At 37.2% G+C, this 16,296-nt stretch overlaps 1 protein-coding gene across 2 annotated transcripts in view; it reads left to right on the top strand.

Moving 5' to 3' along the window:
- The window catches only part of LOC124171831 (ski oncogene-like), a 136,068-nt gene that overhangs the window by 102,422 nt on the left and 17,350 nt on the right, over positions 1-16,296 (top strand). For both annotated transcript variants that reach the window (XM_046551183.1, XM_046551181.1), the window contains exons 3-4: positions 13,123-13,333; positions 15,759-15,975. In XM_046551183.1, coding sequence (XP_046407139.1) covers positions 13,123-13,333; positions 15,759-15,975 — 428 coding nt within the window. The remainder of the gene's footprint in view (positions 1-13,122; positions 13,334-15,758; positions 15,976-16,296) is intronic.

The following is a 16,296-nucleotide window of genomic DNA, read 5'->3' as shown; positions in this document are numbered from 1 at the left end:
AGTTTTGTGCCTGATGATGGCGTTTTACGACGATCCCATGGTCGCACGAATAAATTATGTGGAATTATCTATTTTTGCTTCTCAATTAGCGAATTCTACAGAGACAACAATATTGTCGTATATATCTTTATTAGCTGTTGGTCGTGAATTGGTTAAGAGATTAATATATCCATGGCACATCTTGATTAAAAATTAATGGAAATGAAAGAGGTATCTAAGATTTTTTCATTAAGTCCTTTTCGGCTCTGTCTGGTCATTGAATCCCTATTTGCAGAAATGTTGTGCTACGTGCGTCCATGGTGATGTCACCTAATCGTCTTTCAATGGCATTGTTCAGTTTTAAGAGTAGGGCGTATATTATAGCGGTCACAAACAATTTATTAAGGGAATGAATACCTGGCCAAGAAATAATTTTTCGGGAATAAGTCATTTCCTTCGCCGGAGTTGCATACTTGTGGATATTGAGAACATGTTTTAACCATTCGACACTTGGCAAAAGTAGTATGCATCTGTTTTTATATATTTTTTAATGGCATAGGAGGAAAAATTAGCAATCTTATCCTAACGTCGCCCTATTTTTATGATTATTACTATGTTCTATGATGAGATTCGAAAAATAAAATTCAAATTTATGCCTATGCAGTATGTCTATGCCAATATTGGTTTTCAATAAGAACTAGGTGCGGTTTGTGCCACAGATTGCGTACGTCCATTTAACGCGTAATCAATCTTCCTCTCAAAAATGCTGTCGCAGTCGCACAGTGGGCTGAAATGAATAGTAAACCTGAGCAAAATTGCACTGTAGGTTTGCAAAAATAAGAATGGTTGAGAGTCAATGAATAAGATTTTTTGTCATGATATTTCAAAACGTCTCCGAAGTATTAAAAATATTTTTATGGCGTCGCGTTGATTTAAAAGAATAATTGCTATTTTCTAGCATACTAATTTGCCTGTTAGGAACGACTTCGATCCGGTAGAGCCCCATGGGGTCTAGGAAATGGCGATACAGCGGTCTGAGTTACTTCGCTATGTACTGTTAGTCACATATGTCGTTATGTATGCAGACTGCTGCGTTATCTTTAGCTCTGTTCTTTTTGTCTCCAGCAGGGAACATCATTGCTATTTGCGAGTGTCCGTGTACTGTGAATTAGTTGAAGTTCGGGCGTGGGATTGCGAATAAACGTTTTACTTTTCTCTTTAACATGGTTTCTCATATGGGGCCACATGTTACAATTATTTGGTATCTTAACGTTTAGAATATCCAGTTCCAATGCCAACACAATGCTGCCGTCGGATACAGAGTTTCCTCTGGTATCACTTAAATTTATATGCAAGCGTAGGTAAATTGGGGAAGAGCTTCTTCCTTAGAAGAGTCCACGTTCGCATTCGAGTTTACAAAGCCGTTTGACTGATTTTTAATCTTTGACAATGCAAAAAAGTTAATAAATTACAATTTTTAGTCTTGTTTATACTATCGGTGAGCAGCAGTATTTCGGAATATATTGCGTCAGCGCGTCAAAATATAATTGTTTTTATGCTCATGGTGCATGCTATTGAAGGGCACCATGGTAAGATTTATCTGAAACTACGATGTGCCACCACTTATCAGCAACTGCTTTTACTTTAATTTCATCTAGTTTACGAGATTTAAAATGTAATTAGGTTCTCCCATGTTAATACCGATTTAAAGAAAAAATAAATTAACCGCGGGATATTATAGTATCCTAAAGTCCATGGCGGCCTTCATAGGAAAAAAATAGCGCAAAGAATGAGGCAATTTGCAGGATAATTAGCGTTGGGGTTGATCGATTTCGAATAAGCATTTCATTTCTCAAGAGCGCGGTGCCGTAAGTCATGTGCGTCCGCGCTTTGTTTCCGTGTTTCATTTACACAAACAGTGAATCATGAAAGAAGACATCTCGGGATCATCGTCTTCTGGGCGTTGAATGACTAAGTGCCCTTAGGACGATGGCGGAGGTAGCCATCGAAACGTCGGCAATGCCTTTTCAATATTCCTGTTGGAATTCCCGAGAAGACTTCACTACATCGATACCGTTTGTTTTCATTTCGATTATAATAAATGTCACGCTCACGCAGAGGGAGAAATATCAGCATTTTAATGTGACCATGACTTGGCATGTTTAAATGAAGTTCTTGAAAGTAATGGGCTAAATTCACACCTATCCAAACTTACGATCAGGCTGTAATTTAAGTTTTGAACACTGGAATGGGCTCGTTCGCCAATTCCTATATTATCGTGGATTGTGGTAGAGTTTGAAAAATCAGGAGACGCCCATTTTTCGGTTTCTCGATCTATCGTCGCCTATTTCATAGAAAAAAATAGCGCAAAAATGAGGGAATTTGCAGGATAATTAGCCGCGAAGCCGCTATCCGCGAAAAAAAATCCAGGGCCTTAAACTTTTCGGAGGTAAGTTGATGACGTTACGAACTCATGCCAAGCGTGTCGTCACTTCTGTGTGCATGGGCTGCGCGACGTTGGTTGTTGTTTACACTTTTGTGTGCGATTACTTCCTTCAAAGAGAGGTCCTCTGTGAGCAGTGGCTAATGGAGGGGGATGAGTAGCCGGCTCCGTATTTTTCTGGGAAAATTGAGAAGACAGGAACCTGTAACGTGGCTCATGTATGAAAGTTTTTGTTCAGCCAGTTTCACGAACAGTTGATGAATATATGTTGAAACAGAGGTCTGGTTTGGGTAGACATGAAGCCTTATGTCTACTCAAACCAGATTTCAGACGATTATCGGTTAGCGGTATTGCATACCACCAAGGGGTAGCGGGAAAAATTATTTTTAAACCTCTAGATTTTAGAATGTATGGATGTAATTTTGCTAACAGTCAAATATATCTTGGGAACGGCTCTTGTGTTTTTTCAGTAAATAAAGCCTGGAGGAAAAACTTGAGATTGAGTAAACATAAATATTTTTAGGAAATATTTTTTTAGCTCAAGTAGGTAAACTTATTTTATCTTTAGGTGAGTTTTGAGTATACGTCATGCTCAAAAGGGAGAAATTAAGCGGTAGTATGTTTGGGCTATCTCTCAAAATAAGACCTCCAGACAAGGACCATGAAAATTAATACTTTTGAGAGGATTAAAATCAAGATGTATTAAGCCTCTTCATAAAGATGCTAGAAGTCAAATATTGAATTCACTCCTCTGGGAGTACGCGAGATAAGTTTGTAATGAAAGCAGAATGGAAGTGATGTATTGATGGAGTTTGAAAGAAACGAAATCTTCAGAGTATGTGATGCACGGTAGTCTTACAATCTCTCACCATTTTTCTAATCACATAGTACTTGCCATATTTAAATTGTGACTTCTTAGGTGAGGAAGAAGGCAAATATCCCCATTGAAGTGGCCCTTCATCATTGCTAAGTATTAAATACAGTGACGGAACTACTCTATGTCGACCTTGGTTGCTTAAACGTTAATAAGTATTTCAATAGCTGTGCCCCGAGAAGTGCTTAGCTAAAGTTACGAAAATTGATTCTGGATCTAGTGATGTGTTTTTCATGACTGACCTATTTCAATCACTATAGTATGACCATTGAATTTTAATCGCTGAGAATTAATTATTCGGAAGTGACTCATTCAAGTGAATGGTGATCAACATCACTTGAATGACCACCTTGACCCATCACTAGTTGTTTGTGTGTTTGGCTAGGGTTGTGTCCATGGCAAGGAACTAATATTCCTGTAAGCCTTATCAGTTGAGAGGTAGTGGTTTGGTAACTCTGATGGAACTCCCCTTCCCACTCCTAAACTCAGTGATTTATTGTGCTATTAGGATGACTATTGGAGATAAATTTTTTCAGCCATTTGAGTTTACCCTTCATATTGTCACTGTTTTATTAAAATGCTTTAAAATCAGGAGTACTGTACACTTCTAATTAGGCTTGGGTCTAAAACTAGCATTTCCATCCGAGGCTTCTTGTTGATGTTTCTATACAGGTCGGTTTTGCGGAGTGATGTTGTCAGCCTTGTGCCTGACCCAGTGGTACTGACTCCATGGGGCCCGAGGGGGCCTTAGCCCCCTCAAAAATTTGTTCTGGGGGTGAGGAAAAAATGTGTAAGACTTGTCAATTTTCCTCGGAGTGTCCAGTTATTGAGAGTCGATTTTTCAGGGTTGTAATGTTGATCATGTGACTATCTAAAATGCTTTAAAAAACTGTAAAATTTACCGGGGCCAGACCCCGCTTTGAGCCCCCCAATATTTTTTTATAACTCGGTACCCCTGGCATGACCCCAAGATCGAGGATTTGGATGGCTGCCTCCCCTTTCCTCCCTCGCAATTTCTGGAAATATTGAAATGATAGTAATTTGTAAGATGGCTCTCCAATGAACTTTATTTCACCAGCTTAATTAATCATGTTTATAAATAATTGATGAAGTTTTAAGTATACCGGGACTAGCCGCGGTGATAACTTTTACGGGAGTCACCCGCAATGCACAATCGTGCGAAAGATCCACAGAGAAAAAAATCATTCGCCTTGACCGGGATTCGAACCCGGATCCCCCAATTTCCGGTCGAGTGCTTTAGCCAGTTAAGCTACCGAGGCGTCATTCTTTCCTGTGGATATTTTCGGACACTACTGGACAGGACAGGACCGGACTCTTGTCCGGTAGTGTCCGAAAATATCCACAGGGAAGATTGACGCCTCGGTAGCTTAACTGGCTAAAGCACTCGACCGGAAATCGGGGGATCCGGGTTCGAATCCCGGTCAAGGCGAATGATTTTTTCTCTGTGGGTCTTTCGCATAATTGATGAATATCTAAAAGCCACTTGTCTAAGTATTAATACTGTAGACAAATTTTTTGCTGAGAGGTATTGCATACCACCATGGAGAAAATAGAGGGCTCCATACCATACCACCATACCATTGCATACCGCCATAGATATATAGAGGGCTCAGTGCACGTACAAAAATCATATACATATTTGGTGTAGTTCTGGAACAATTTATCAGATGGCGAGGAACAATTTTTTTGCGATTATTTGAATTTGCTTGTTCCACAAGTTTAAAACTATATTTTGAAGCAGAAAGGGTCGCTACGTTTATTGGAGACAATAGTAATTCGATTTTGTTTATAACAATTATTATAAAAATATTTCCTTGAATTTCGGCTTGTAACTTGACTTTTCTGAGTTTATATTCCTAATCCATTTGCCGGCAGACTGTTCTTAGTATTAAGTTGATGCTTGCAGGAAACATTTATTGTACATTTTTTTCCATACTGGTAAACATTAATTTGTTCATAACTCAGTTTCAACATTGTTATGTGTGTTTATATATCTTTCGGACGAAAAATCTGGAATTTTGCATGGTACAAATCAATCGCCTGCTAACTTTCATATCTTACGATATAGGTCCATATATGGTGTGTATGAAATTTAATTAAATTATAAATTTATTTTTGGTGAAAGATTTGTAACTTTATCTTGATTACTAGGGGAGTTATGAATTTTTAATGGCCGCACCTCGTCAGGCGTTCCTTACAGGCCTGAGTCTGCGCTGAAGGCTTCCACCTCCCAAGGAGATCGTTTTGCCATTAGATAGGTTGGTGAGGTGAGGCTGTTGTTTTGACGAAGAAGAGATTTTCCGTGAGGGAAGATTTTTTTGCTTCAAGAGACAATATAAATCTTACTGATGTTCATCGCATTGTTGAACGATCAACATATCGAATGAAATACATTTCGTGTAGTGTGCTTCAGAACTTCAGTTAGGAATTACCTCACTTTGGTGAAGTGTAAATGTTATTTACAACATTAAGTGCTGGAATATACAATAAAATAGGAATGCGAGATTGGGTCTCTATACTGAAAAGCAATGCACTGTTTGCCTTTCGCTAACGGTCATAGCCTCTTTACCACAGTTGGTAACTAAAGCTTTAGAAGTATTTGGTAATCAATTCTTAAGCACCCCACTGCAAATCAACACAATAGGTATGCTTTAGAAGTAGCATTATATTTTTGGGAATAGGGGTGGTCGGTGACCTTGATTTGTTTGCATGATAGCAGGATGAGTAATGGCCCATTCTGTTACCACGTCGAAAATGAAAAGGGTTCTTTCGGCTCTACTTAAACTTTGGGTCTTACGTATGGGGGTGGGGATCATCTAATGTATGATTTTGTCTTCTCTTGAGACCTTATTCTGATCATAGCTGTTATAATCATCGTCTTGTCAATAACAAGACGCATTGTCGTTTGAGGAGAGTTTTGTTTTAAGCTTGAGTCAGTTCACATTTAGTTTAGTTTTAATAGTAAAACAAGTAGCGGCTTCAATTGGGCCCAGGTTCACTCATTGCTTAAATTTTTGCCGTCGGTGTATGAATCCCCTCTGCCAGGGGCCGAAAAACGAAATATCCAAGGATACATTTTACGCGGTGAGCATTTGTACAGCAATATATAATGGAGTATTTTTAGCATGTTCTGATTGTAAGTTGTTGCGGTAATAGAAAAATATGTTAATTAAAAAACTATCTGCCCTCCCCTTTTTCGGAACTAAACCTCCTTGTGAATCGAAACTGCAAACAAAATTTGCATCGTGGGGAATCCTAATCCGTAGGCTAAAATATGCCATCGCGTTAGAATCTTTAGTTATCCATTCATTAATTGTTACAAAATATTTGATTCTATATGTATTAGATATTGATTGCTTTTTGTAACAGTCCAAAACCAATTTTGTTGTCTTAGATAACAAGTTATTCATTACAATATTGATTTTCAACACTAATGCTAGATTTGTTTCAAGCATGCAACTTAAAGAAGGTTTGAAGATTTTCATGATGTTGATCAGATGATCTCTGCATTCTCTTCGGGTTTCCACTGCATCCGTTGTCTTTTGGCGACAACAGATTCACTGAAATTGCAGGCAGCATCCTCAGATCGAAGGCCTTCATGCAACATAAAGTTTTATGCCCAAACTTCAAACTGCAGCCGACCTGTTGACAAGTCTTTCTAGAGATACTTACTCTGAGTGGCTGAAATATCATCTATCAATGATTTTCCCGAGGTGTAACCCTCATTTTCCCCCATTGTTAGAGAATTATTTCCTGACAAGTAAAAACCAATTGATGTGTTTTCAGAAGGTTAAAAAACTTCCACCAAGTGTAAAAATTTTTTCGACGTAGTCGACGTACAAGTAGCCCTTTGGCGTGAGAATGTAGGCATCAAACAAAACTGTGCAGATACAATTAGTTCCACCTTTCCTAATCCAAGTATGTATATCTCACTGCATAAAAATTAATCACAACCAAGTTGATTTTGATCAATCATTGAGAAGTTAAACAAAGATTTGATTATTTCCAAGGCAGACAAAAGTAACAGTGTGATAAAACATCGTAAGGTGTTGCACATCGCCAAATGTGATTATGTGTTGGAGGATACCTCATTCGTGATTCTCCCCCATGATGTAACAGATAGATTCCAAAAAAAGTGTTAAAAAAAAGCTTTATCTTCCTGCTCTAATTTATTCAGTGACAGTGAGGAAAGGAAGTTACATCAGATGAATCCTCAACCTCCAAGATTTTATGGCCTTCCAAAGTTTCATAAAGATGGAATGCTTGTTTGCCCAGTGATTTCATGCATAGGCTCACTGTCCTATTAGTTAGCCTCTAAATTAAATATCATCTTTAGGCAATTGCCTGGTTTTTCACCAAAATATAATGTTAAGAGCTCCATCGTTTTGTCTCAGAAACTTCAAAACCTCACGTTACCATCCAACTCCAAGCTAGTGTCATATGACGTAAAAAATGTGTTTACTTCTGTACCTATACAAAAAACCTTGTTACTTACGAGAGACTTATTGAGAGACTACAACATTGACTACAGTGTGTCTTGTGAACTTCATCATCTAACGGAACTGTGTGCTAACCAAAATCGTTTTTTGTACAATAAGAATATTTATCACCAAACAGACGGCCTTGCCTTGGGGTCCCCCCTTTCACCTGTGTTAGCCGAAATATTTATGGACAATTCAAAACGCCAATTATTTGATTCGGGTATTCCATCTTATCCAACATCTTCTACTGGTACTGTTATGTTGACGACATCATCTGCCACTGGACCGGAAGTGTCAGACAATTAGATAATTTTCTGAATCTTTTAAATGCTTAACATGCTAACATTACCTCCACAGTAGAAATAGAATCCAACAAGCAACTAAACTTTCTCGGTCTCTCCATATCCATAGTTGGTGACAAACATGAATTTGATGTATACAGAAACCCTTGCTATAGTGATACAATCATTCTAAGTTACTCATGCCATCCAACCTCCCAAAAATTATCCTCCTTTCATTCTATGTTATATAGATTGGTCAATCTACCTTTAAATGTAGTCAATTTCAATTGTGAACTTTGCACAATGAAATCAATTGCAATTTCAAATGGCTACAGCTTGAATACTATAACTAAAATCCTTCAGAGAAAGTTGAAAATGCGAGCCATTTCACACCTTTGCTACCTTCCCCCATCGCAGAGAATTCTAAAAAATGGTGCCAGTCATTGTTTGTGGGAGACCTTTCCAACAGGCTTGCTTGCAAATTCCCCAAAAATAAATTCAATGTTTCTTTCTATAACCCTTGCACTCTCGGTAAAGTTCTGTGTTGTAACAAAGACAAAATAGATCCCATCCATCAATTTACAAAGTTAATTGTGAATCATGCAACATGTGTTACATTGGTCAAACAGGCAGAAGTTTCATTACCAGAATGAAAGAACATAGAAGGTGAATGAAAAATGGGGATGAAACATCACTTCTCGCCAAACATTTGGTACAGACTTTTCATTCTTGTCTTTTTCAACCAAAAGTTCTCCACCTCAAAAGTAAGGGCACAAGGCTTGATGTTTTAGAGCAATTTGAAAGAGTACAAATTGATGCAAATATTCTCATGAATGTGTTTATCACCCACTCTCCTCTCCTTAGGATCCCCTCCCCAAAAACAAATGGTCAAATTCTTTCTTCACCCACTCCTTAACTGACCCCAACGTCCATAGGGTATTCCCGTCCGCCAACCCTCTCTCCGTATTGTGTTGACCATTTTCTTCCGCCTGCAATCCCTTCCCAGTACCCGTGCTAATTCTCACTCCTTTCTCAGCTACGCTTTGGCTTTTCCTCTCCCTCGCCTCTTTCCTACTTTGCTACTTACTCCCACCTCTCCATTTCTAACGACACGCGGCCTCTCTTTTTACCCTACCCCCTTTTCACTCTTCTCAACCCCCCTGTTATTCTGCAGTTAAGACCTCCTTCCTCCTTCCACCTCCTTCCACCTTAGATTTTCCGTACCTCTTCACTTGTATCTTTTCTCACTGTCTCCACTCTGTACGCCTATTTCCCACACCTTCTTCAAACATATCAAATCCTCCCCCTCCCCTTTCTCAAAGGTAAAAGGTGATGTTTATATGTAAAACAGTGTCTTGTACCAGATGATGACTCTGTGAGCTGAAACGCGTCATTCACATTAAAATTTTGTGGAAAATTTCTACCAGCTTTTATTTAAAAAAATGTTAATTCTTTTGTATATTTTTTTGCATGTTGTTGTTTGCAAACTTTAACGTTTTATATGCCCTTTATTCCTGAAATAAGAAACTCCAAACCAAAAACTCCTATTATCATAAATGTGTCTCCGCTTTCACATCAAACTTTCAGCGTGGAACTAATTCACGGGTATTTTTCCTTGCGTTATTAAATAGAGTGCAGAAAGTTTCACTAAGTGGCTCAGTATCATGTCTTCCGACAACATACCTTCGGTGATATTATCTCTCAAATTTGCCAATGCTCCAGCACCGCACTGGGGAAGGCTATTGCTCTTTGTCATAGGAATCATTCTGTCTCGCATAGCTCTCACACTGCTGAATGTAAAACCCCGTCCATTCGATATTCGAGCATATCTCCTCTTACAATTTCATCAAAATCTGTGGTGGTTGAGTGAATACTTCCGTGACCCTATCTAACTGATAGCCTATTCGTTTAGTTTGCGAATATATATAGGGCCATGGGCCTACCCAGCAAGGGGCAGGAGGGAGCAGCTGCCCCCCCTAAGAAGCAAAATTGCCAATGTCTTTTTCAAGCAGATAATTTGAAAAAATAATAAAGAGCTGTTACAGTTTCCTTAAAATGTTGATTTCATTCACCTTTTCCATGCTTAAATCTTACCTACAACTTGAACAACCAAGGCTTGCCCCCCCCCCCTTAGTTTTGATCCTGGGTATGCCCTAAAATAGGGCCTTTTGGCACAGGAGGAAGGCATTTAGATTCGTATTTAGGTATGCTTCATTAATAGTTCTTTCTGGTACAATTTTTGATATATAGGGACATCATGATATTAATTAGAAACCTTATTCTGCTTGTCCTCATTTGACTGCAAGGAAGCTTGCATTCTAATTGTAAATTGTAAACCATGAAACTCTTGGCCAACTCCTGTCAGGATATTTTGAAACTCGAAAAAATGAGCTTTCATCGGTATCTGCAAGGGGTATTTCTTTCATCTGAGATGAATGTGAGAGAGAGAAGGGATTAATCATGACTCAGTCATATGAAAATTTCCGTCGTTTTGGAAATATTCTGGTCAATGTGAGGTTGAAGCTGCAATAAACTGATTTAATACATTCAGAATCAATCCTCTCATTCCAAAAGATAACATTTCCGACCAAAATTTGCTTGGGGATTTTGGCACAAGTTTTTTTCTTATATTTAAATGTCCACTTTCCTATAAATCTGCCTATATTTATCACGTTTTGGTGCAACATTGTTATTTTTGTCTTATATAGGAATAGGGACAGGGAATTCAAACCTTTGAATCCTGTAAAAATCCTGTTGCTTTCTTCTGATATTTTAATTTTTTGAATCCCAGGTAAAAACAGATGAGCAGCAGGAGATTATGACATTAGGGTGGTCAAATATGCATTTTATAATCATCATGTTAAATGAGTAAATTAAGAAACATGATTAATGAAATTCTAGTGGTTTGTGGATCTTCCTTAATTACATCGTGGATGTCAGTCTCTGTGCCGCAGAGCTCTGGTCGTGATACACACTCTTCTGAATTAAGGATTTTAGCATTTACTAAGTATTAGATCCTTTTTGGTAACCCAAGATTTTGAGTTATCAAGTTCCATAAAGACTGATGTTATGGAGCATAATGTGTCCCAGAGATATTACATTCACAGTATAAATTTTGTAAAAATTATTTTGAAATCTTATAATATGGTTGTTTCTCTTAGGAAACATTTCCAAAATTGTTTAACATCCTTGCCTTATTGTCTTTGTCCATTTTTTAAATTTTAAATATAATATGAATTAGTATAAATAATTACTTCATCTCAATAATACTAATCTATAGGCTATAACTCAAATCAAGCGAAGATACTTATTCTGCATCGTCACTTATGCTTTCATACTTCAATAAATATGAACTTCAAGCTGTAATTCATCTATCCGAAAGTCTTTGAATGTTTTCAGAAATGAGAAAATAAATTAAAATCTACTAGCCATCATAGACTTCATTACCATCATAAACTTATGTGTTAGATATCTTAACTCAAAGGAAATTATTTACGCTGATAAGTGCTTCATTCTGGATTCAATGCTTAAGAGCAGTTTTTGATTGACATAAACACAATAGATAAGATTGTAGGTGAAAATATGGGATATGTGAAAGTTCATTGCCAATGCCAATGCCAAAAAGTTGTCCAGCAACAAGATGTCACAAGACTTGTATTTTTGTATCAAGTTTAATTGTTTTCAATTTTTTTCTTATTATCACTCATTGTGTGATTTTTTAAAAAGGAAATTAGATTATCAGACTGTAGGGTTCAAACTTAGTATGGAGCACTACAAATATTTAATGTAAACAGGCACAGAACTTATGTTAGTCATTAATAAAGTAATTCTAGTGACTTCTTTCTTTCAAAAGTGTCACTTGGCCATTTTTTTCAACCGAGAAAAATCTGGTTATAGACCTTACCCTCTGTATTTGTGTCAAATTGAAGGAATATGTGATATTTTTTATTTGTTGTAGTTCATAATTGATAATGTATAACCTTATAATAATATAGAATTTATACTATCAATTCCAATCGGCGCCAGTCCTTGTAGTTCAGCTCTTGCCAGAATGTGTGTTCTTTGTAAATTTGTACTTACACGTTTACCTTTATTTGTTCATTATTGGCTAATGGCCTCAAAAAAGGCAAATGATTTGTCCCTGGTAGAAATTTTGCATCTTGTGTGCACTTGCAGGTGACTCTGTTAGTTATGCCTATGGCCAGTCAGTGTTTTTTTTTAAACGTGTTGGTCAAACACCACAGAGTTCAAAGTTCTTGCTTGGACTGTGGCACTAAATACACAAAGATGCTGTCTTTTAACATTGTATCTCTGGCAGCATGAATAACCTTGTCTCCTCTAGCTCGTAAAGGACTAATTTTTAAGAGCAACACTGCATGTTTGAAATCACCAGAGTTAAGAGCATGGCTGGCCCTCATGGTGTGATTAGTCCCCCTCATAATGGTCCCTGTTTGGTAGTGTGCTCTAACCATGAAAAATAGCTGGAAAAGTGCTACAACATATGAAAAAGCACATTGAATATACAAGTCGGGATAATGAGGCATGATATTAGAACCCAGCAATTTCTGTCCACTACTTGATTTTGAATGTCTGTCTCACAGTGTAAGCTTCCCATTAAGGATGAGATAGCATAAGTTTTCTCACAGCTTATGGCATCTATGTTATGGGCCATGTATTTTGTACACTGGGCATAAGTTAAACATCTACCCATTATCAGCAAATTTGTGTAGACAAACCTCTTGACCATTAGCATACGCATTATAAGATCTCTTTTAAAACTGCATAGGCAATATAGGTTAATATGTAAGTTCAAGAAGTGTTTTTCAGTGTGAAAGAATGCAAAAAGTGAAAAAATAAACATCATTTTAGTTAGTGATGAAGGTATCCCTTCTGAAAAGCTGGTGTGGGGGTCAATATTTCAGTTTCTCTTTGACGCATGTCAGTGCCACCATTATTTTATATGAGGGGTTGAGTATTGAGCAGTGTTTTAAGTGCTGACTGAATGATCAAAGTGAGATCTAACTATTCTTATTTTACTTTCAGTGTGGCTCCGTCATATCTATCTCATGGGCCTCCTGTTTTGTTGCACCCTGAAAGGGTTGTTCCATTGTCGGAATCAGAACGATTTGAGCGCTCTTTCCAGCCAAATGTGGCCCTAGCACCTACTCAGAGGAAGCGTAGGGGTGTTCTACGCCCAAGATCTTCAAATTCTCCGCCACAAACCCCAAGAAGTCTACCTCCTACAGATGAAATGGTAAGTTAACCATAGGTTTCAGATTTCTATACTTCCAGGCCATTATAAAATGTTTACCAATTCATAATTTGAAATTACCTTTCTACTTTTGGCTTATTTCTTCTCTGATATGTCAAATGTGTGCTGCTAGTGTTGATGGTTTTTTTGTCTCGCTTGTAACACATTATGGTTGGGTATCAATGCTTTTTAAATGCATATGCCTTTGATCCAAAATCTTGTAAACTCAAGTCTGGGTATGAATTACTAAATCATGAAAAGATTACAGGAAAAAAATTATGGAATCGTTTTTCTGTTTATCTCTGTATTGTCGGAAGAAAAATAGCTGTTACATTTTTGGGAAGTGTGATCATTCTTAGACAGGGGTATTTGGTTTTATATGAAGTGTTTCCGAGTCCTTAGTTATCAAAGTTGATGCTTTGCTCAAACACCCTGAACAATGGGTACTTTATCATTAAATTGCAATAACATATCATAATGCATAACTTTTAAGCAAGAATAATCTGAAAGAATGTAATTCCATGCCAGTAAGTAAATTTATGCACGAATAGTCTAGAAGAATGCAGGTCACAAAATGGTTTTATTTTTCACGTAAACATTTTTGATATTCACATCCTAACTTGAGTCTACAAATGCTGGATGAACAGTGAGACTCGTAATCAAATATTACACCCCAGTTTATTTTAAAGGTTGTCTTGTGTGTGAATTTTATGTAGCTAATAGTAAATTCAGCTAAAATGATGGGAGTGGGATGCTATTAAAAATTTCAGAAAACTTGTTGAAACAAAATTTTGTGGATCATTGAATTAATTAGTTTGTTTCTATTCTTATTCTGTGCAATGTTAATCAGATGATGTTAAGATACTAATGCTTATAGTGGAGGAATAAGATGTATTAGTGTGCTGGGTTAGCATCTGTCTTCAAAGGAGAAAAGTTACACTTGCAACGGTGAAAAACTTTTTTCATATAATTTGGTATTCTTCAAGTACATATGTCAGCTTTCGGAAGACGAACATGATGCCCAGAACATTGTATCACCCACTGTTTTGGCACAAATCATTTTTTTGCAATATTAGTATCACGTACGTAGCGAAAACACTTGATCTGTGGATTCCTTGGTTAATTGATGTCATTCAGTTATATTTCAAAATAGGCATGGAAAATATTTTTCAAAAAGTAGTAATGTTTATTTTGTATTATTTCAACCAGAGTTCATGGAAAAGATGACAAAAACTTTTAGGAGAGTTTATTTCATATATTGTTATATTAATTTATCGCATTGTCATTAATTGCAAATGTGATGAATTTGTGCATAAACTGTTGGTGATAGGATGTTTTGAGTGCCATTTTCATACCCTGGGGGTAGAGCTACACAAAGAACATGCAATATTTTTGAAAAAAGTTGTTATGACCTTGTAATTTGTTTTATTCTGTTACCTTGGATTTCCTTCAAATCATGAAGGACTTCAGGATTTGAAGGAAATCGTAAATGTAGCAAAGGCTGTTTGTCAAGAAGAATTTGATGGCATGCTGAAGAAAGAGAGAATTAGAATTGCGCCTGATAATATTGTTGCAAGAAGAATAGTTAAAATTCAATCAGACCAATATAAGTACCAAGATACTTAAGAGTGGGAGTTTTCCCATCAAAGTCAGCATTGTGAATTTACCACAATATCTCTATTAATTTTGTTAGCAGTAAATGGGCCCTAAAAAGGTTATGTCATCTTGGTTCACGCAGAGATAGAGAGCAGAGAAATGGATAGGAAATAGAAATGGTTTCAGGAAATTCTATCCCTCTGAGAGCTCTATACAAGAGCCAGGCAAAACAGAGCTACATAACACCTTTCTATGAAGTTATAGTTTAAATGAGATTTTTTTCTGCCAAAGAATCCGTGAACATAATAGATAATTTATCTGCAGAGATCAAATGGAGAAGATTCACTTAGTGGGGAGTAATCAATGGATTTCTGTTATCAGCGTGATTTGTACAGCACGTGAACATTTTGTTGGTCTCTTATTCTCATGATATTTGGCCTTTTCCACTCATGATGATTTTCTGAACTTACTTTGTGATGGGATTTTAAATTTTTGGAGCCTTAAGTGCTGTTAGCCCAAATGAGCCTTTAAAGCCTTGGCCTACTTCTTTTATTTTGACTCTTTTTTGTGCTATTAAAATTCAGGACAAAAAATTGTTTTTATTAATTTTGTGCAAATTTATGCTGAGTTACTGAAGAGCTATTTGCTTTGTTACTCACACCCATTTTCAAAATATTGACCCTTTTTTCTGTAATATCCTTCCATCATGTTTTTTATATATTTTTTGACTATCTGAAGTTGTGACATTTTTAAGTTTTTGCTCCTTTCATTCATGTTTTCTTGTTTTCTGATGAGTTTTTTTTACAACTATTCTGAATGCTTTTCTTTATAGTTAGAAGTGGGCGAAAAGGCTGTGATTGCTGATGAAAGTGTTAGTGAAGCAGCACAAGGAACCCAGTCTCCTAGTGCTGCTGTATCGGGTGATTCTTCCTCCCCAGTGCAAACAAGACCTCTGTCTACATATAGCCAGTCTCCTATTTGTTTGCAGGATTCAAGTTTACCTGAGGAAGGAGTGTCTTCAGAATACAAGGAGGCACAGCAGAGCGAAGGTGAGTGCTTGGCTCCTTTTGCCTAAGAATAGCATTGCTTATGGCCAGTTTTATAATGTACATAAATGGCAATACTGACTTGGTTGTTTCACTTAAAAAAAACTTAATTCAGGGTTTCAAATTATCTCGTCATCATCAGGCAAATTCTCTACAATTAAATTGCTTCTTGTACACCATCAGAGAAAAACCAGGTGAGGGATAAGGGTGGGGGGGGGGGGAAACAAGGAAGGTTGGGTGGGGTGGGTTTGAGTCATGGAGGCGTTGTGTGCTGTAGGGTAAGGGTGGGGGGGGAAGCAGCCAGGGGTTACCTCCATCAACTAT

Source organism: Ischnura elegans, chromosome X (assembly GCF_921293095.1).
Source record: "Ischnura elegans chromosome X, ioIscEleg1.1, whole genome shotgun sequence".
NCBI lineage: Eukaryota > Metazoa > Arthropoda > Insecta > Odonata > Coenagrionidae > Ischnura > Ischnura elegans.
The sequence above is the reverse complement of the archived record's forward strand: the minus strand, read 5'-3'. Positions and strand labels throughout refer to the sequence as shown.